At 47.9% G+C, this 21,698-nt stretch overlaps 2 protein-coding genes across 5 annotated transcripts in view; both read left to right on the top strand.

The window, feature by feature from the left end:
* FLT4 (fms related receptor tyrosine kinase 4) overlaps positions 1–6,898 on the top strand; it is a 56,934-nt gene extending 50,036 nt beyond the window's left edge. Inside the window, exons 28-30 of one of the 3 annotated variants that reach the window (XM_080555098.1) lie at positions 464–584; positions 1,398–1,483; positions 2,902–6,898. In XM_080555098.1, the coding sequence (XP_080411224.1) occupies positions 464–584; positions 1,398–1,483; positions 2,902–3,118 (424 nt within the window). In that variant the 3' untranslated portion in view covers positions 3,119–6,898. Of the gene's footprint in view, positions 1–463; positions 585–1,397; positions 1,484–2,898 lie in introns of all 3 variants that reach the window. The other 2 variants (XM_080555097.1, XM_080555099.1) reach the window with 2 other exon arrangements.
* A 2,320-nt stretch (positions 6,899–9,218) lies between these two features.
* RNF130 (ring finger protein 130) overlaps positions 9,219–21,698 on the top strand; it is a 53,106-nt gene continuing 40,626 nt past the window's right edge. The window contains exons 1-2 of one of the 2 annotated variants that reach the window (XM_080555121.1): positions 9,219–10,022; positions 19,418–19,612. In XM_080555121.1, the coding sequence (XP_080411247.1) occupies positions 9,764–10,022; positions 19,418–19,612 (454 nt within the window). In that variant the 5' untranslated portion in view covers positions 9,219–9,763. The remainder of the gene's footprint in view (positions 10,023–19,417; positions 19,613–21,698) is intronic. The other variant, XM_080555120.1, reaches the window with a different exon arrangement.

Raw genomic sequence — 21,698 nt, 5'->3', positions numbered from 1 at the left:
TGCTTCGAACTACAGAGCATCACATCCCACCCACCAAAGGCATCCCAGCTCATCAGGTAGATGAGGAAAGAAGGTGTCAGCTGAGTCTCTGCCAGTCTGTTAGTGCAGGATCTTCATCCTAACTAGTCTGTTCCTATCTAAACCAGACAGTTAGGCCTAGGCTTCGTATCTCCAGAGAGCTGTGATGGTTTGACACCTGGGATCTATATGGCATTACTCTGCTTATCCAGAGTGGAGAGATAATCAGTGCCTGATGCAGTCAGGAAGTCTGGGTGCTCCCTACTGTAGAAAGAGGGGGACAAGAGGCCTAAGGTGACCATATTGTCCTCCAAAAACACACCATTTTGGTTATTTACCTCCCTGCATACCTTGGTTGCAGGGAGAGGAAGTTGAATTCAGCTCCTGTTTATTCAGGACGTTGGTTCTGTTGGTTTTACTGAATACTGTATGCTTCTGTGGGCAGATACTACAACTGCGTCTCGTTCCCTGGTTGTTTGACGGGAGGAAATCAGATCAGGTGTCCATCCAGGATAAAGACTTTTGAAGAGTTTCCCATGACACACACAATGTACAAGGCACACCCGGTGAGTAGCATCTGAGTGGGGTTGAGCAGAGGGGTGAAAAAAGGTTCAGCTGTTTCCTTACACATTTGCTTTTAAGATCATGGAAGGAAAATCACTTCTATCTAATGTCAGTCTGTCTGCGTCATTCCTGTTCAGTCTGTCCAGCCCTATGCACATTCATTTCTTCACCTGGCACATAGGATTTTTCAATAACACAGCTCCTACTCTCTGACTGTGAGATAGGGAGGTTTAGATCTGCAAGCAAGGACTACAAAGGATCTCAGAGAAGAGCCTGCTCTTCACCCTTCTCAAATTTGTAAACATAGCCTGGTTAAGCAGACTGAAATCCAGCCATGACTAGATAAATTCAGAGTGCTTGTCTGCACCTGGAGCTCCCCTATCCTGACTAACACAGCAGTGTGCAGTAGGAGCCCTCCTGGCTTCTGTGAACTGGTCTGGTATTTACATCTCCTGTGGTTGCAAAACTTAAATCATACCATTAATCTCAGATGAAAATCTCGCCTCTCATGGGTTTCATGGTAATACATCTTCCAGGCAGGGAGCACTCTTTTTTTTTTTTTTTTTTTTTTTCCCCAAAAGTAGCATTGAATTGCCCACACAAATCCTACATTTGAGTGTGTGGCTTAAAAGCACCTAAGAAGTCACCTGAGAATATCACCAGCATGCTCCATGGTCTTTCTGGAAGTAAAATGCCCCCACTCCTTTTTCCCATCACAGATGCACATGATCTCATCTCCCGAATGATTCCTCCTCCCTTGCCAGTTTGATCAGTTGACAGGGATGTTACTGATAACTCCTGTTGCTTCCTTCCAGGACAATCAGACAGACAGTGGGATGGTTCTGGCATCTGAGGAATTTGAGAGGATAGAAAACCGACACAGAAAAGAAGGTGGATTCAGGTACTCCTTAAGTCTAGCCACTCAGATCTCCCTGCTGCCAAATGCGATGAGACAAGAAGGAGCTCTTGGCAGCTCTCTGTAGGGTATGCCTCTTGGGGCTCTCAGCAGCAGCAGAGCTGTGGGCTCTGAGCCAGAGAAGTCCATGCACACGTTAACAAGAGGCAAAGTGCACCGATAACAGACCTGCTTGCTGCTTCTCAGGTTTTAAAAATATAAACGATGCCCATTCAACAGACCAAAACATGTCCCGTAAGGCATGAGCATGTGTCCACTAAGATGATGAGACACAGTGGAATGACAGTGTTATCAGGGCTCTTTATTGCTAATTGGCATTTTCTGGTGAAGTGTATCAGGGCTTCTTCAAGCAGTGGCAGGCGGGGTGGACTGAAACCTGGTGGCTGCCACCTCCTTGGGGTTCACCCCAGCCCTGCCCCATGTATTACAGGGCCCTGATGTGGCATGGCAGGGATGGTCCAGGCCTTAGGACTTCCTGCATGCTGGTACTGAGGCTGGCAGGTCAAGCTGGCGCTCTCAAGGCTGAGGATGTTACAGGTGGTTATGTCCTTGCCCCACACTTGGAGCCTGAGTAAGAACGTGTCCTGCTCATCTCTGCTTGGTGCCAGAGCAGGCTGAGACCTTATCTCTGTGACTGTATTGAGTGAGCCATGTCAGCACGTGTACAGACAAGGCCAGTCCCAAGGCTCTTCCTCTCCTCCTCTCCCTCCCAACATCAGATCAGGCTGGTCATTGTCCTTGCCCTTAGCCATAGCCCTGTGGCCTCTCTGCTGTTGTATCAGACTGTCTCCTGCATCTTGTCCTTGTCCTCTTTTCCCTAAGGCACCTTCCTGTTGTCTCCTACACCGTGGGCTTCCTGAGGGCCCATCCCCTAGCAAACACTGCCCTTAAACCTCCCCTTGAATGTGTCCCTGCTCTTGTGACCTCTTGTTTGTCACCTGGTGTTGGCAGGCGCAGAGATGTGGTTGCTGCTTTCCTCCCACATCCTCTTCGTTGTCTTCCTTTGTCTCTTCTCCCCCATCCTCGCTGTTGGCTTGTATCAGCTTCTGTTACTCCTGCCAGGTCTAGGAGCAATTGAGATAATGTCTCCTGCCTCTCCCTGCTCGTTGGGGTCCCAACCCTTCCCTGGGCTTCCGAGAGCTATCTAGAGGAGGTAAAATAACTTCATATAACTCTGTGGCTGGGTTACACGCAGGGTTTTTACAACACATACGGGCTGTGGTTAAGTTTAGAGCAAGACCTGGTGTTGGGCTTTGAAGTGAAGGTGTATGTCCGTTCCTGACCCCACCGCTGCCCCGTGCATTAACAGATGATGTCTCCTGAACCTGGGATCTCTCTAAGCAGGACAGAGGCTTTCCAGGAGTGCTCAGACTGACCTTCTTTGTCTCTCTCCCTCGCAGCAGTAAAGGGCCCAGCCGAACTGCAGAGCTGCCAGGGGAACAGTCAGACCTGCGGGGCAGATGTCGGCCGTTGTACGGGTCCCAGGTCGGAGGCCAGACTTTTTACAACAGTGAATACGGGGAGCTGTCAGAACACTCTGAGGATGGCAGCTGCACCCCGCCTGGAGAGGGGGCCAGTCCCCCCACTCTCCACGCTTCCTTCTTCTCCGAGCAGTACTAATGGCATCAGGCCCTGGAGACGCCCTGCTGAGGCATCCCCTTCCACCCTCCAGGCACATCATCGGGGTCACTCAGAGCTTCCCCTTCAACCTACACCCAACCCCAGCAGGGAACCCACCCAAAACCAGATGGGGAACACTGATGTCCTTGGAACCGCAGCTTGACGGCCCACGCAGCACCTCCAGCTGCAACTTCTCTGTGCCGGAACTGGAGAGAGCACCTTGCTGATTCCTCGGGTTTCTTTTATTTCTGTGGCTCAGACAGATGCATTCTCCTGGCGAGTGGGTGCCTGTGTTCAGCACTACAGCACCTTCTGCCTAGCATCCAGCCTCCACTCAGATCAGCTTCCCATTCAGAAAGCCCATTTCAGGTCAGATATAAATAGATCTGCCTGAGTCTCAAGTTTCTTCCTGGTGTGCAGCCTGAATGTTTTTCCTTGGATTGCTTCCTCCTCCTCTCCTCATGATGTCAGCTGCTGAGTCGCGGAGCAGAATCAAAGGGAAGAAATCCCTAGTGGTGGTAGCAGCAAGAGCAGGACGTTTTGAAGAGGTGTACAGAGAGATCCCAAGGGATCTTTGTAAATGTTCGTGCACGCTGTTCGCTCTGGGGAGGCACCAGTGTGCACCCAGCCTCTATATCCTCTGCAAGCAACACCCACACCCCTCTCATTTCTGCTGGTGGCGACCTGTCAATCTACATTACCACTGGGGTTTTTTCAGCCATCTCAACACAGCCAGCGCTGAGTAGGTCACCAGCTGATGGCTAGAGTCCTCCCAGTGAGATAAATAGCCACTCTTTCTGCAGGCGCTGTGTGAGACGGGGTTTTATATTCTCTGTGCTGGGAGCAGGTTGCTCACAGGTCTCCTGCTCTTGCCTTCCCCTTCTCCAAGAGCAGTGCTGAGATCATTTGTTGCTCGAGTGAGAAATTAAAGCAAGGCTGTGCTAATTTCAGCTGGCTTCTAAACATAGAGTGAAAATGGGTTGTTTGCTGAAAGGAAAAGCATGTAAGTGGTAGGGAGTGAAATGTTTATTTTCAAGTTGCTGCAAGGGTTTTTGAAACAATGGAAGGAACACAGCTCCAGCAACGAGGTGCTCTGGGCTGCATCTCCTTGCGTTGGCAGCGCTGAGCACCAGAGGGCAGTGCCTGGCCAGGGCCCAAGCCCTCACCCTTCTGGATGGACAGTTCTGCACCATGACCTTTCCTGCCACCCTGGTTCCCTGGCTCTACAGAGGCACTCTCTGCACCATGGGCTCCTCTCCAGTTTCCATTGCAGAGCCACCAGCACAGCGTACCTGTCTCTGGAGGACTGAGAAACATCTATTTGCTGAGGAACCATCTCATCACTTGGGCCCTTTATTTCTAAAAGGTAACCACATGAATCAGAGCTCTGGGGAACCTCCACAGCCCCTCTCAACAGATTTCTGTGCTGCTGCCTCACTACTTTCCACCTACTTCTTTCCATCCTGCTCATAATGCAAGAGCTCAGCCACAGAGCACGGTTACATCACCACCAGGAGTCTGGGCGAAGAGGCTCGTCTGAACAGCTTGTCATCTTCCCTTCTCCCACACGCCAGAGGCTGGCAGAGCTCCTTGCACCAGGGCATCTCAGCACCGGGGGGTTTCTGCCTGCAGGCCACACCTCTGTGCATATAGGCAAGGGTTTGGACTTGTAAAATTGTGTTTCCTGCCAGACACACTGTTTTCCCAAACTGTACTTCTCTTACAGCAGAAGGTATTTCCTGACATGAGCCTGCGAGTCCTTATGGATGACTTTCCCAAGTCTTAATTATAGTTGTCTGCACAAGTGTAATGGGGAAAATTTATTTAGCACATGGGAAAAGCGTGGCTGTCATTCAGATTCTCTAAGCCTGTGCAGAGCACCCGATGTTCCCCTCCCATTTCATGGCAGCAGGATGACATGGTTGTGATTTCCATGGCAAAAAGAGGCACAAAACTGGACCGGCTTGAGCCAAGCTGGCTCAGGACATGGAATTAGAAACTGCATGTGACAATTAATTCCCTGACTTCTGCTGGCGTCCCCCGAAGTTGCCAGGAATTTAAATATCTTTAAGTAATTGTTATGACTCAGTAAGAATCCTTCTGGCAGGAGATGCTGGAGAGCCAGGCCAGGGAAGTAGGACAGACAATGGGGTCTAGGCCAGGCCAAATTCTCCTGCCCTCGTCTTGCCCTGGTTTTTGGATGGGTGGTTTCTTTGACAGAAGGAAGGCTGCCTGTGCCCTGTGCTGCTGGGGGTCTCCACCAGGATTCACGTGGGTGGAAGATGACAGACAGAGCTGAATTCAGGCTGCTCTCTTGGTAATGTGCAGTGTAGGGCCCACATTTTCTTGTTTCCGGTGCTTCACAAACAGTTCTCTGCCTGGAAACACAGCCCTGTCTGAGAGAAGGCCCAAGAAAGATGTCTATAAATTAATTAACAGTTGAAAAACGTAATTCCAAAGTAGCTACAAGTGAGGGCTAGAAACATGCTAGCAAAGCCAGGCATTTGCAGGGCACTGGCGGGATTCCTCAGCAGAAATGGGACGGAGGCATCTGAGCGCTCTGGCTGGCTGTCAGCACTCCCAGTAGGCCGGGACAGCTGCACTGGGGCTTTAGGTTCAGCTGTAAATTGCTCACAGGCATCATTGTGGAGAAGGGTTACTTCATTAGAGCTATTGTTAAAGATCCCCTGCTTCACACTGGGGAAAGCACTGAAGTGACATCTGAATTTAAACATTCAAATCATCCCAACCCCACAGAAGTTTATTTTCTCTATTTTGTACCATCTTGGAGGGGGGAAAGAATCAGATTGTATTGTATCTGCATCAACAGCCTGGCACGAACAATGTAGCCTTAATACGAGCAAATGCTGGCTCCTCTTTCAGACACTCCTGATGAGGAGGAACAATTGTAGTGTGGGATACTGAAGAGTTGTTGAGACAATTGTACTTTTGCTCTCTTAAAAGTATACTAAAATTAGAGTGTACAAACCTGATACCCTTCCCCACACTCTTGCATTATTTCTGGCATTTTTTTTACAGTCTTCAGATAAATGTGAGCATGAAAAGAAGCTGGTTTGTTCTGGTTTTGAGATGAGAGGCAACAGCGTTGTCTGTCTTTCCACAGCTACAAGGAAGTATTTCAGCTTTTAAAACCCAGGTTCGATATTTGTGCCTGTTCTATTCACAGTGCACTGTTTTGTTTTGTTCAGGCCTTTTACTGGAACATGTAACTGAAGCTAAGCTATTTATCATCACCCTCTTTTAAAATGACCGTTCCCAGTCTACACACAGTCTCATTTTTCCCTACAAAGTGTTGGTGTTGAGAGGACATTTCTCCTTCATGAAAACAAAGTGTTTGGTCCCCTACTTGCAAATACACGTGCGTCTTTGAAGAAAAACCTGTGTATCAAGTAACACTTCATTTATATTGCAATATTTTAACCTGGTACCTGTTGTTGCTACAGCAGCATTCAATGTTTCAGTGGACTGCCTCGGAAGCAAGTAGGTTACAACATGGGTTATGTGTGAGTACAAAAGTGTGGTTTGTGTGAGTGTTTTGTGGGTGAGTGGGTGTTTGCATGCGTGAATTTCTCCTACCAGTGAGCGTACGTGAGTTTTCATAACTCCTGTTGAGTCTTGTCTCTGGAAGTTCACCGTTATGTATCAAACCAGTTAGAACACTGCTTTCTTTCCTCTCCTCCTATTGTACTTGTTATCCTTTGTCATTAAGAGTTTTGTTGTAATATCTAAATGTGAAAATGAATAAAGTCGTAACTGGCAGCAGCGCTCTGGTTCCTGGAGGCAGCCGCTGCCCACAGGCTCCGCTCGGCCCCAGCTCCCAGCGCGGCTCAGGACATCCCCGCTCCAGCTTGCAGAGGCAACCCTGCACAATTAGCACATTTCGGCTTTATTATTTTTACTTTTGTGTCCCTTTGCGTTTCCCACATCCTCAAGGAAACAGCTGGGCTGTGTGGCATTTCCATGCAGGATGAAACTCGGCCCTTTCTCATGACGAAGCCGGATACGCGCTGGTTAAGCTTGCTGACGGGACCAGCACCCTCACCCCTCCGCCATCTCTCCCGCACCCTCTCCCATCCTCGCCGCCCCAGGGCCCGGTTCCTGGCCTCCAGAGGCCGCCCCTCGGCCCCTGTCGCCCTCCTTCACCGCACCGCGGTGCCCCCCGGGCCGCCCCCTTCTCCTCAGCGCCCCGGCCCCGCCGCGGAGCCGCCGCCTCTCGCCGGGCGCTCCCCGGGGAGGCCCCGCAGGTGGCGCCCTCAGCCCGTGGGCGGCCGCGGGCCTCGGGAGGGGAAAATGGCGGCGGGGCCGCGGGCACAGGGGGAAGCGTGCTCCATTGAGCTCCATGGGAGCGACGGGATGTAGGCTGGGGGAGCACTGGATGCAACGTTAAGGGGTACATGGCCATTTCTCCCCCCGAAACAAACAAGGGGAGCCAGGGTGAAACCCGGCACTGCTCTGTCTTCACCCACGCGGTGACCTGTGAAGACCTCAGAGCCATTTGGCTGACAACAAAAAGGGCCCTGCCACACGGCCACCAGCGGAGACATGGCTGCCGTGTGCTGTGCCTCAGCATGAGGAGAGCAGGGGACGTGTCCCTGAGGTGGCCATTGCAGCCAGAGCGAAGGGAAGCTGTGTCCGTCCAGAGGGCTTTGACCGCTGCCGGGCTGTGGGCAGGCGCAGAGGAGCGCTCATGGCCGTGCTGGTTGTGTGGAGCAGAAACACAGACTGCAGGAAACGGGACAAAGCAGAACGAAAAGCAGACCTTTCTTGTGGTTAGAAAAGGGAAGTGGGGAGGCTGGATGCAGAGGTCATAGTGCTGAAAAATCAAACTAATATCTGCTCTGCAGGAACGATGGCTCGGGACCATGGTCTGCACAGAGCAGTATCAGTGTGTTTGCCATGACTCTTGCCCTCCTGTTGCTCCTCCATCTGGGGTGAAAGGCATGGTGAAATGTTGAGGGGCCATTACCGGCCTTTGGTTCCTCACCCAGCATTTGCCAAGAATGGCAAAAAAAAAAAAAAAAGAAAAAAAAAAGAGAAAAAAAACAGAAACAGAACATTCAGCTGATGCTTCAGAAACATTTCCTGGATTGTATTGACATTTCTATGGAGGTTTTCATAGACAGCATCTCAGAGGATCTTAACAGCGCCACAAGCAACGTGCCTTTAGCAGACCCCGCGGCTCCCCTCTGCTCAGAGACGCAGGTTTGCAAAGCCTCCTGCCTTCCTTGGGAACGACACGGGACTCTCTGAGGGAAGGCTTAGACCCACAGTTGCAGCTAAATGTAATAAATAGAACGTGCTTTTAGTGTGTTATCTTACACACGTGTGACTAGGTGCATCACGAGTGGATAAACTACAAAACCTTCCAAGAGAACAGTTTGAGAAGATGCTTAGGTTAAGCAAAATGCTTATCAGAGGGCCTCGCAGAGCAGCTGGGGAAGTCACCAGGGAGACAGTATCTCAGAAGAACAGCAGCACAGTTACTCGTTTGGAAATTTAGAAAATATCCTAACCCACAGCCCTGCGGTACTTTTCCTTGCCATAAATAATTTCCAGATAATTTGCTTTTCAAAAACAGAGCAGGCCGTTACGCTGTTTAGTTACTTTTCTGGTCATGAAGTGGCTCAAAGCCTTTGTAAGCAAGAGAGCGATTCCTCAGGTCCTGCTTTACAGCGTTTCACGCGATTTGCGTTTATTCACGTTTCAGTGCGGGTGAGGCTTCCCCTTTCAGCACCGCACAAATAAGGAACCCCACGCTAGGAAGGGGCAGTCGCGGGCTGAGGCCGAGCTGCCCACAGCCCTTCACACCTGCAGCTCTCCCTCCTCCCCACCCACGCGTGCTTTTAAGCTCCCCCGTGTTTATTTTTGACGGCTTCGAGGCCGGGGAGCGGCGCTGAGGAGCCGGGGCAGCCCCCACACCCCCGCAGCCCCTCACAGCGGCGGGCGCCCCCAGCCACCACCGCCCGCCCGCGTGACGTCACTCCCCGTGACTCCACCCACCCTCCATGGGGGGCGTGGCTTACGCATGCCCCGCCCCTCGCCCTCGTGGCGCCGGGCGGGGCGTAGCGCGCCTGCGCAGTGCGGGCGGCGCCGGGCTGCAGTCGGGGCGCCGGGCGCGGAGCGGGGCGGCCGCGGAGCGGAGCCGGGCAGGGCAGGGCAGGGCCGGGCATGGGGCGGCAGCCGCCGGCCGGGGCAGCCGGCCGGGCCAGCAGCGGATCGCGCCGCCCGCCGCACTAAGCCGAGCCTCAGCCCAGCGGCCGCCTGCGGGGACCGCCTCCTCTTCCTCCTCCTCCTCGCCCCCGGTGCCCGCCCGCGTCCCCCCGGCGGCAGCATGAGCGCGGCGCCCTGAGCTGCGGGGCCGGCGGAGAGGGGCTCGCCCCTACCCCTACCCCCCCCCCAGCCCCTCAGCGGAGCGGGACCCGCCGCCACTTCCCTGGCTCCTCCCATGGCATGAGCCCGCGCTCTCCTCCCCCCCCTCCCGCCGCCTGCTTTCGCTCCGTCTCCCTCCCCGGGCCGGCAGATGGGATAACGTGCCTCGCTGCCACCCCCCCGTGCCGGACCGGAGCGGGGGGCCCGGCCCCAGGTCAGCCGTGACCGCCGGTTCGGTTCCGCCCGGAGGCGAAGATGAACCCGCGGCGGGGCCGGCGGCCCCCGACCGGCGGCTCCTCGGTGCTGCTGCTGCTGCTGTGGCACTGCTGGCTCTGGCCGGCCGGAGCCGACAACGCCAGCCAGGCGTACTACACCGCCCTCATCAACGTGACGGTGCTGAGCCCCGAGCGGGGCGGCCCCACGCTGCTCAGGATCGACCGCGGCCGCTACGGGCAGGATTCCCCCAAGGTGGAGGTCAAGGGCCTGCTGGTGGCTCCCGTGCCCATCAACGGAGGTAACGGCCTGGGGGGGGGGGAGGAGCTGGCGGGGGGTCCCTGCCTCTGCTGGGGGTCCCCGCTGCGCCTGTCAGGGGTCCCCGATGCTGCTGGGGGTCCCCACTGCACTTGCCAAGGGTCTCTGATGCTGTTGGGGGTCCCCATTGCACTTGCCAGGGGTCCCCGATGCTGCTCAGGGTCCCAACTGCACTTGCCAGGGGTCTCTGATGCTGTTGGGGGTCCCCGATGCTGCCTGGGGGTCCCCACTACTGCTGCCAGGGGTCCCCGCTCCTTGCCACTCCATCCGCTCCCGTTTCTGCCCACCTCGGCCTCTTCTCGCTCGTCAGCGAGGCGGTTGGCCTTTGTCTGAGCTTTGCAGACTTTCCTAGAGAGCTCTGGGAAAAGAGCAGGGAGAAGTTGCCCACGGGGAAAAAAGAAAAAAAAAAAATCCATGATCTGGCTTCAATAACAGCTCAGCGAAGCATAATGGGTTTAGTCCGAGTAGGCTGGTCGTGTGGAGGGATGTAGGCTTTATTTCTAAGCTACAAAGAGTCGGTAGAGATGGCTAGCAGCATGGTTACAGCATTGCTGTGAATGTCAGAGCAGCTGCACGGTGCTCACTGCGATGGATATGCATCTGGAAGGCCTTAAGCTTTTGCAGCTGCATGGAGTCATGATTATTGAGTGAACGTTTCACAAAAATGCTTTTTAAGCTGTCCATCAAGACTCTGAATGACTGGAGCCATCGGGCTGTTACTCTCGTGTCCAGGCCAAAATGTGCTCAACTTTGTAGTGCTGAACGCTGCGTCGTGCTTCTCAGTTTTATTTTTATTAAGTGAGGCTGTTGTCCATTCGTTCTTTTCTGAGAAATGTTAGGTTTATAGAGAATGCTAACTTAAACGGGTGAGAGTATTATCTTGGTTTTTGTTTGAAATGAGGCATTCAGTCACAATGATGTGATTTTAATAGTATCTTATTTTAAAAACCTTTCATGACACTATCTCAACTGCCATCTTTTAAGAAATGGACTGCTTGATGGATCACAGTGGTCCCAACCTGTCTTCTGGGCAGTAAAGCTCTGAATAATGCATTAAATAATATAATCAATTAAAACTAGGCTGCAAGCGGTGAATATTAAGAGGGTTTGTTTTTGTTTTGTCTCTTTTTTTTTCTGAAGAGTCAATAACTACTGTATTATTAAAACCTCCTGAGGATTTACCAAATCTTAAGATCAGGAAAATATTTTGATGCTTCTTCAGAGCCAAATACCTCCTGCTAGGCAGCTTCTTACCTGCTACTAGTATATATGGAGCAGGCTGTGCATCTGTACATGCTTGCCGGTTTCATTGAAGCTCTATTTCATTAGCTTTATGAAGTGTTAATTAGAATATATTTAAATAGCACCTTTGTGGGGGCAGAGTGAGGGAATAAATCCTTGAGCAAGCCTGCTGCAAAAGGACTTTCATTCATACTTCAAGTCTTACCTTTAGCGATGCTTTCGGTCAGCTCTCACCGGGTAGGCTCCGTCTTCCCTTCATCTTCTGCTTCCTGGTATCCCTCAGACACCCCAACTCGTGTCCTCTGCGTTAAAGGAGGCTGCCCTGACAGTGCTGGGCACCCACCAGTTATTGCAAGAGGTATTTGGGGTTAAGGGTTTAGGGTTAAGGCTGTTGTGTTCTGATACGTGCAGGGTGTCACATCTCTTAATTCTTTTAGTAGCTGTATTATTTGTCAAGGAAAAACTTTTGATACTGATTACTTTTAAATCTACTTCTCTTGCTCTGATCTCTTCCAACGCACCGTCTTCACTAAAGTGAGATTAAAGCACAGAGGGGCTGACAGCTTCTTCACCACAAGCTAATGGTGAGGGGAGAGCCAAATAACTCAGCACCCTGTAAGGAGTATTTTTATACCTTGGTGATGAATAATTTCAGTGAGAAAGCACAGCAGGAATTGTGAAACTGCAGGCCTGAATTACTGCAGTTTTGACATGCTGCAGTCATTAAAACTTTGTTGTTGGTTGTTGGGGAGGTTCAGTTCTCTCCTACTGTTTGTCAACAGAAGGTAGTTAAAGCGAGTGCTGCTGCTGTCGTCTTCCTCTAAAATTCTTCTGAAGTGTTCTGTATAGACGGTTATATACTAGGCATTTTGTTTTAATTCTTCCAAGACACGCTTAATGTGGTTTTAAAATATTTCATGTAGCAGGAAAATCTGGAGTATGTTATGCTCTTAGTTAAGATGTTCTTGAACGCTTAAGAGTCATGATTTCATTCTTCTGTTGTGTTATATCTGGCTTTGATAAGGCCGTGCTGTTCTGCTGTCAGTGATTGCTCTAATGCCTTTTTATCAGCCAGTTTATATTGCTGTAGCACTTGTTTGCAAGGTTTTTTTTTTTTTTTTCCTTAATAGCTTTTAACACAAGTAGCTAGTGCCAGCCTCTGCAGCTAGAGCAGTAAATGATCTGCTCGATCCCCAGTTCTCCTGCATTTGGAGAAGAAAAGCCCTCTGCAACTGTTTGGAGATACCTTGGCTTTGAAACTGCATTGGAGTCAGGAACTGACCCGTTCACAGACCACTGGATTGGGTCATCTGCATGAGAGCTAAAATGTCTTCAAAGTCACATTTCACATGCTGCCTTAAGATCCTTTATTCCTTGCTTGCAGGGAAGTAGATGGATTTACTAGTTCCCAAGTTTACTAGTTTAGGGTCAGTGCTCTGCAGCTGAGCATACACCCTTTGTAGTAGCACAGCCTGGGATGTTAGGTGTTGCGCTGTAGGGTTGCTTGTTAACTTGTGTTCTTGAATATGCCCACAATTTTATTATTTTTGAAGTTGTCAGTCCCTTGTGATTACCCATCATTTAAATTGCAGTGCAGAACAAATTCAGTCACTTCTGTTTCTTTAGCAGAATCTCTTCTCTTCAGTTCAACCTTGCCATGTCAATACATGTATCAAAGCACAGCCTCCCTGGACTTTTTATAGACCCTCGTATGAAATTGATACTGGCTTTCAAAAGCAGTGCTGCTCTGTAAGTGATACGGCAGTAAATCCATGGCTGCTTGTAAAAGTGGAGCTTGAGTGATTTGTCTGATGCAGCTGGCCATCGGGTGCACGTACAGCACCCGCGTGTGCACATCTCTCCAGGCATGCTAAATGCTCCGTACCAGCTCAGTTTCCCTCTCGAGCTTTCTTCAGTTCTTCCACCTCTAGGTCCTCCACCTCTAGGTCCTCTTCTTACGTCCCCTAACCTCTTAGTCTTTTGTTATGACTCAAATGACTTCTTACTGGAAGGCAGTTTTAAAGAGCTTCCGGATCTGGGTGCTTGTGGAGTATCAAAAACTGTTCCCGTCATCCTGCATGGGAGCGTAATAGCAAAGTGTGTCTTAACAGCCAAATAAATGCAGCTTTTCTGACAGCACGGGTCAGGTTTGTGTCATCTGTTCGGTAAGGCTACTGAGCACTTCCCATTCAGTCCCTTATTTGGTTATTTTTGTGGTAACCACGTGGAACGAGATACTTCACCCAAAACTCTCGCCTTAGGTGCATGCATGGGCGTTCTGCCCCCGGCTTGCACGGGGCCTGGCCAGCGCCTTCCTCTCGCTATCTCAAGCTGAGCCAGAGGTCACGGAAAACTGCCTTTGATTCTGGGTAGAAACTGCTGCGCTTTGGGGATTAGTTCCCCCAGAAATGTTATCCGTGCTTAGCAGGGCTCTCCCGTGGCTGTCAGCTTGGGGTTGCTCTGATTTCTCTGGGCTTGGATGGGAACCTGAGGGCTGGGAGCAGAGCCTGGCGTGATCTCAGCAGTTCCCTTGCTGGCAGCCAGCAGGAGGCAAGGTTTGTTGGGTTGGGTGCTCGGGTGGGGAGGCCAGGGGGTGACGGAGGTGGGACCGATGGAACTGAAATGCTGGCGGTGAGTCCAAGCCTAGGGGTGGGATGGGATGGGCTGCACGCAGGGCAGGTGATGCTGTGTGAGAGCTCCTGGGCCCTGGGTCATGTCCCTGGGGACTGGGACAGTGCTTTAGAAAGCAGAAAAAAGCACCTTAGGACAAGGTGGAGGTAGGGAACAAATACTGGCGTGAGAGCAGGGTTGGAGGTATAGCTTGTGTGTGGTGCTATAGCGTTCTGTAGCAGTGACACTTTATAAATGTGTTATGTGAACAGGTTTTAGCTGCAGAAGGTCTAAAATGACACTTTCCTGGGAACTGCAGAGCTTTCGGTGATATCCAGGCAGAAGTGCGTGTTCCCTCCTGCCCGGAATACAAAACATCAAGCCGTAAGAAAACGGAACAAGCAAATGCATCAAGAAGTGCAGCTTAGTGGAGGGAAAAGTGTGTGCTGTGCATGCATCCTTTACCACTCGTCTCAGTATCCAGCTTAATTAGTAGTCATTAAGTGATAACAAAACTGGTCTTTATATTGCAGTTTATAGCTGTAATTGTACACTTATTGAGCTAACGAGATTAACTATTACGGGACTCGGCTTCGCTGACTTTCTTTTGTTTAACTTCTTCCCTGAAACAAGATTGCCTCTTGTGCAAAGAGTTTCTCCTGGTGGTAAAGCCAACTTTAGTCAAAGCAATTACCTGAAATAGCTGCTGAAAATAAAATGCTGCCACATGTAACTCATTAATGCAACTTTTAAAAAGCAGGAATTATAACTGGCTTGAGAAAGGGCTGTGCTGATAATAACACAAGTACCAATGTGTTGGAGAAAATGTGCGTGTTACAGGTGTGCTATTAAGCCGTAATTGGATAGCAAGTACGAGGAGCCTTCCCTGAAATAGGAAAGAATCAATGCTGCTGTGCTGCTCTTATAAATTCCCCAGCTGAATTCCCTTTCTGGAAACTTTATCCTTTTTGTTTATCAGGAACGTAATCGCGTTGCACGGGTCTGTTCTGCAGTCGGGTGCACCGCGTGGTGCCCCCCTGGGCAGCGCGGGCTGCGTGGGATTGCGTCTTCCGCAGGCTGCCTTCTTTCCCAGTGAGTCTTCGGATGTGCTCCCCTCAGATATCGATGGTGTCTTTCCACCTATTGTATTACAGTGACTGAAGGTCAGACTGTGAAACGATTTCTGTACGTGTAGTCGAGACCAGCCCTGGCGACTGATGCTGGCCTGAGAGAACAGAGCGTTAGCTGAGATGCGGTCAGTCGAGGTATCTGACCATTTAAAAAAAAAGGGGGGGGGGGGGGAATAAGATAAAGAATGATATCAAATAGCTAATGCCCAGGATGGTGGGGTTCTGGAACTGAGCTTTCCCTGTTGAAAGGGGGGCAAAGCCTTGATAACAGACAACACTGCAGCCATGGCCTTTCTTTTGAAGTGGGCCATCGCAGGTGTGCGCTGGACAGAGCGAAAGCAGCGTGAACACCCCGTATGGGAAGGAAAGCAAACCCAGCTGTGGTTCAGAGGTAGAAGGGAACAGAGTCTACGTTCAGGCAGGTGTGTACTTCTCACAAAGCCTTTATTGCTCTGACAGCTGACCTATTCATTTCATTTTTGCTACCACAAAACGGGCCCTCCCTCTTGGAGGGGAAAGCTAAAGGACCTGGTGAGCAACTGGAAAAGATGAGGAGGAAAGCGCTGTTGCTGTTCAGTTGCTGTTCAGATGTAGGCTTCAATCTTCAGCAGCTGAGGAAGCCTGGTTGGATCTATTGTAGTATCAACTTCTTTCACATGAGTCCCTAAAATGCTGTCACAAATAGTACCGTCCTTCAGTGGGAAGGGCTCTTGAACTTAAAAAAAAAAAAAAAAAAAAAAAAGAGAGAAACGATTATATGCAAGTTGAGCAGTCTTGTGTGTTGTGCAAGAGGAAACTGAAGCTCTCCTAAAGCTGGAACAAACATGCAGCCTGACTTGTGGGTGCTGAAATCCCAGCTGATGCTTCTGGAAAGAGGCTCCTCGGTGGTGGTGGGGCTTACAGTAGGGAGGGAGGTATTTACAAGGAAATTGAACATCGCTCTTTAACCCAGCAGGTTACCACTCTTAACAGAAAACTATCTTTTTGCCAACGTGTTCTTGATACATAGGCAGACACAAAGAAAGGAAAGGTGGAGTAAATAACTTATATTTCAAATCATCTTGAACAGTAGCGTGCCTATAACCATACAGGAAGCTGTTTCCCTACGTTTTCTGCAATTATAAAGTTGCATGAGTGACTTCTGATCATATCTTTTTATGTATGAGCTATTTGTTTTAGAATAACTCTAATTTAATGTGAAAGCGCTTTTCATTCTGGCGTGGACATCATCCAGGTAATATTTGCAAGTCCCAGTCTTCTAGATCCCAACTGGACTTTGGACAACTGAGCGTAGATGACATGGTAATGGGGAGCTATCAATGATGATTCCTGCTGACACTGTTCATTTATCTGTCCCTTACAATGCAAATTGATGTGCCTGGCAGGTTAGGTGTATAGCAGATGTTTTATTGTAGCCAGCTGGCTATGTTGGAAGGCTGAGCATGCCTATAAGACTTGGCCTCTTTTTGGAGCGTATTAAGTGTATTGTAAAGATGAGCAGAGAAAAACGGACTTTTCACTATTGTTCCTGAATTTTATTTGGTTAAAAGCAAACAGTTTCCTTAACATCTGTGTGATGTAAATAGGATGCTAATGTAAAGTGGGTTGTGACTTTGTACTAATTCTCAAGTGACTTGTAGTTACTCAGTTCAGGTGTATTTAAAAAAAAAAAAAAAAAGATTTTCAGTAATATTATTGTTACTTAGTGCAAAAGTAATATTGTCAGTTAAATCTTCATCAGGACATACCAAATCACCTCATCAGTGATAACATGCTGTTTGTGTCGTGGTGGTTGTTGGTCTACGCCTGGAAAGCTTCAGTATTGGGACATCTCGCTTCCTAATCTTGTTGGTCCAGTAACGTTTTGTAGCTCTGTCCACAGCTCTGAGAGACTTTGATCTCTACTGTGGTAGAAAATTTGTGCTACTTTTCCCACAGATGCTGTTTTTATCTCTTACTGCTTTCCCTGTCAGCGTTTCAATTTGTGTGGCTTGAAATTTGGAGTTTAAAGGTGCCTACATAAGCTTTATAAAACCGGATTGTATAACAGACTTTTCGGAATGCTACCTCCCTTTTCCAGATGCCTTTTCCCTTTTATTGCTTTTGATTTTCCATTCTAGTTAATAACACGTAATCTAGATTTTGAGGCCATTTTTGTTACCGCTCTGTATTTTAGCTTTGATTGCACTGAAGCGATCACTCTCGGTCCATGTGCATAATCGGTAGGGTTCCTGCTCTTCTTCCTTCCCGTATATTACAGAATTTTTGGCCGCAGTATCTGCTTTCAGAGTTAATTTTAGCAGCCTGAGGAGGCTCTGTGGAACAGTGACCATTTAGTGAATGGTAGCTTTCAGAGGCTGTTTCACACCTGAGAATCTTGAATCTGTTTTCACTAGAGAAGAATGTGATTATTTTTTTTTGTTTGAGCTTTCAAGGCTTGCAAAACTTCCTGTCGTAGTTTGCTGGTGCTTCCCCCTCTCATTTTTAAGTGGGAAGCGTGCACAAAACAGGGAAGGGCTTTTATCTTAATGGAGGCCGGCAAGGTTGGTTGCACGTGTGCCGTGGTGTGGTTCTGTTGTATTTCGGATAAGGACTACAATTCCTCTTAAAAAAGCCCTGTTGTCTTGTATTAAGGACTGCAGTGGCTGTGAGCGTACCCCTGTGATCCTTGCTCTTCCTGATGCGCCAGAACAACTTTGTGGGATCAGTGCTGGTCAGCAGTTTCCAAGGGGATTAAAGTAATAATGTCAGAGCAACGGGGGGAAATACTCTCTAAAATTTGGCCTCAAGAATCTATATTTCAGTTCCGTGATCCCAGGGAAAATGCAAGAATAAAAATATAAAGGGAGGAACAAAAAACTTAAAACCCCTACAAGTATAAAAATACTGCAGATAGCCTTCCAAGCCTGAAATGTCTTAATACAGTCCTGAAAAACGAGACTGTGAGAAGTATTTGCTTATATCTGGCTGCCCGCCCTCCTTCTACCGGGGCGGGGAGAGGCCTTTCAAGCCCAGATGAAGAGATGAAACGATTTCCTGTGTGACTGCTGTGATAGAGCTTCATCTGCGCTAATTTTCTTTGAGTAAGCAGAGAAAAGTCTCTTTCAGATAAGATTTAAATAGCCCAATAGTCTTATCTGTCAAATGTTTTAACCTGAGCTTTGTTAAGCTGAAAGCACTTCTGTTTTGTTTCCAGCTAATACCTTAAACTGGATGCTTTTGTGGTAGGCCTCGTGCTGAAATTCCCTAGCCTGAGCTGACGAACTCGCTTCATTAAAACGAAATTTTATGAGACGCTTCATTTCAATCTCTTATGAACTGCAACAGTTTTCAGAACTATTATGTAGATAAATTGTTGTAGATAAAGCGTCTTGAAAAACCACCCTTTATCCCAACCATTTTTAGTAGCCAGAGATGACGTGACATTTGACAGGGTAAATGTGTATTTTAAGTTGCTTCTGGCTCTGAATTTCTAAAAATTCCTTAATATCGCCACCAGTGTGTCAGACTGGAGTGCAGGTCTGCACTTGTGTAAACAGAAACATCTTTCATCAGTTTCAGCTGCTGCACTGTGAAGCCATCTTCCACATTGCATTTGTACGCTTTGTACACAGATCGTGTGGGTTTTGGTTGCTCCAGGATACGTTACAGCGTCAAAAAATACAAAAAAAAAAAAACCTTTGCATACTGTTGAAATTAGATATGTCTGGCATTTGCCATTTCTATTACTTTTGCAGCATCGGTAGCTGTTTAGCTAACAACTGGAGTGCATCGTGTTTGCAAAACCATTTGTTTCCTCATAAATTCGAATGCACTTCCCTGTAGACAAAATGTGCATGTGTAAAAAGCCGATGTTGCTGCGGGGTTTTTACAACATCAGCTCTTACTGTCGTCCTTTTTTACAGTAGCCTGCACACGGCAGATAACCGCTCTGAACCCTCGTGTTCACAGCCTCCTTTGTTTAGTTATACTTTCCACTGCAGTGATGTTTATGACTGCATTAAAACAAAAAAAAAAAGTTACCCTACCCAGAATGACTAATAAAGAGCTGTTTGGTAAGTGCCTATAGCATATGAACCATATTCTAGTGTTTTTCAGCCTGTAGGCAGGTATTGATTCAAATGTAAATTCACTGTTCTAGCTGCACTGGAGTTAAAAATAGCTCGTGTTACTGAGCCTAATTCTTGGGCATATAGTGACAGCCTTCAGCGTGCGAGATTGAGCTTCTAAAGAAGACTTTTTTGCCTTAAGAATGCAATTAGCTTTAGACTGTATTAACCAGAGGGCAGTAGCTTCCTAGTGCATAACAAAAACTAGCTTCAAGTTTTGCTGAATTATTTTTCTTTTTGGATGGTCTAACAAATTGCCGTTTGTCTGAACGTGTGTCCAATTTCAGTTGCAGATCGCCTGGGCTGCGACCCTCGAACACGTTTCCAAGTTCCACCGAACACCAAGCAGTGGATTGCTTTACTACAGCGAGGAAACTGTACGTTTAGAGAGAAAATACTGCGAGCGGCTTCACATAATGCTACAGCTGTGGTCATTTACAACAATATATCCAGTGAAGAACCTGTCACGATGACTCATCAAGGTAAATAAAATGCAATCTCTTTCACTATAATTCTTTTTTGCCTGAGTACTCTTTTGCCACATAAACCATTGCTAAAGTGCTCTTGGCAGTACACAGATGATGCTATTTGAAACAGCCTGTTCTCTAATGATGTTTACATGTATGCAATATAGTGAAATACGCCAATAACTCTGAAAGAAGTTACTTAGCTTTAGTGTACACTTTATCCAATAAGGAACATTTTCTTCTGTAGAAGGGATATGGGAGATTTGGCTTGAGGAAATAGCTGACTCCTAAGATCTTACAGGTGTTTCAAACCTGGCTGAGATGAAAAGCAAACATAATATAACAGCAGGTCTAGCATTCTACAAAGCATGTGCAACTGAAGAATTTATGCAGTAGCATGTCTCCAACTGGCTGTTTATGGTGGGGACTTTGAAATATTAAGTTATATCAGAATCTGAGTTTGCTTGCTTTTTTATGACAGTTTACAGAGGTTAGTCTTTCTGTGAGGCATCTTTGATTCTTGTATGGTGCTCGGTGATTCAGAGAGCAATTGCTCTGTGTTAAGCAGTCTACAATTAGATTATTGCTGGTCTAGAGCAATGCTGAAAGTTGAGGTTTTTACTGGCTTCCCCTTTATAGGGTTATCCATGTCCAAGTTTGCTGTTACTAGTGAATAACTACAGCTGGTTGGACTCTCAGACTTTAAAAAATAAAAATAAAACTCCGTGGTTAAAAATGATTTTTTGCAGTTCTGCTAACTACACTTTTAATTTTTCTAGATGTTCTCACTTTGGAATTATTTAGCTTAATCAGAAAAGGCCTGTTTCTGTATTTGATGGCTGTACTGCTAGTAGCTTTTTTTATAGAGGTTTTCATTTCAGTTCTTTCTTTAAGCACCAGGGGTTGCTTAGAAACTGGAATTTCCTAGTTATTTCTCTGCATATTGTCACAATTAGAATGGAATTCTTCTACTGAAGTGCTATGGTTGCTTCTCCCCTTCCTCTCACTAGACGTCACTTAATGGAAATGTCTTGTGGCTTCTTCTGATTTAGTGGAGTCTGACCTTCCCAATTCTGTACACCACAGAAATTTTCCAGGGAAATTCAGACCTGCATATAGCAATCCTAAGCCCGTTGAAGCTGTTTTTATCTTAGGTACCCTTCCTTAGACACTTCTGCAACTAATCCGCAGGCAAAAAGCCCCATGTTCTAGCAAAATAATACAATATAGTAATATTTATCTGCTATAATAAAGAGGAGTGCCACTCCATGGTTCTTGTTTTGACTGTTCTGATCATGTAGGAGGTCTGTTTAGCAATCTGTGTTTTGCTGGGCTTCCCTTAAGTAGCTTCCTATTTGCTAGAGGTAAGAACTGCTAGTGTGTGTAAGCGTGAGATGCAGGCTGGTCCTTTGGTGTTAACTTCAGCACAGTGAAGGTTTGGCATCCACCATTCTATTAACCCTGTGATTGTGTTTCCAAGCACAGTATCAATTTGTGAACCTGTACTGGAACACAGTCACGGCCTTCTCAAATCTTCTTTCTTCTGTCTTATCAATCCTATCACTGATATATGTATGCTTTTGAGGTGGAGAACAACAACATCATCTGCCAAGTAGGTATGCTAGCGTGCTACACCTCTTCTCTTTAGCATTTTCTGTTCCTGAAGGTCAGGAGGAGTTGACCATGTGTATTCTGCTGCTCTTGAAGTCAAGTGTGTTAAATTAAATTGATATAAAATGAAAATGAAGGTCAGCCAACAAGCTTGTCTTACTTACATACAATGACTAGTGCTGTTCTTCTGTTCTTTAAAACATGCATTCTTCACAGTGCCCTTTTGTAACAGTCTTAGGCAGTCGTGAACCTGGTCGTCGTATTTCCCTTGTACAAACAGGTAGAAATAGGCTTTATATCTGCGCCGTAGTTTTTATACTGTTACTTGTACAACCTGAGGACTATTTTGTCTGCCTGGTGAATTAGAGAGGAAAACAGCAAGTGCTGATAATGCATACTCTGAACCGTGCGTTTTCCTGCCTTGACCTTTACGTGAATTCCAGTCACCAGTTTTGGCAATGTCTGTGCTAAAAGTAATTAAAACATTACA

The sequence above is a fragment of the Anser brachyrhynchus genome (genome assembly GCF_964034855.1).
Source record: "Anser brachyrhynchus genome assembly, chromosome: 14".
Taxonomy (NCBI): Eukaryota; Metazoa; Chordata; class Aves; order Anseriformes; family Anatidae; genus Anser; species Anser brachyrhynchus.
This window is presented reverse-complemented; position numbering and strand designations above follow the sequence as displayed.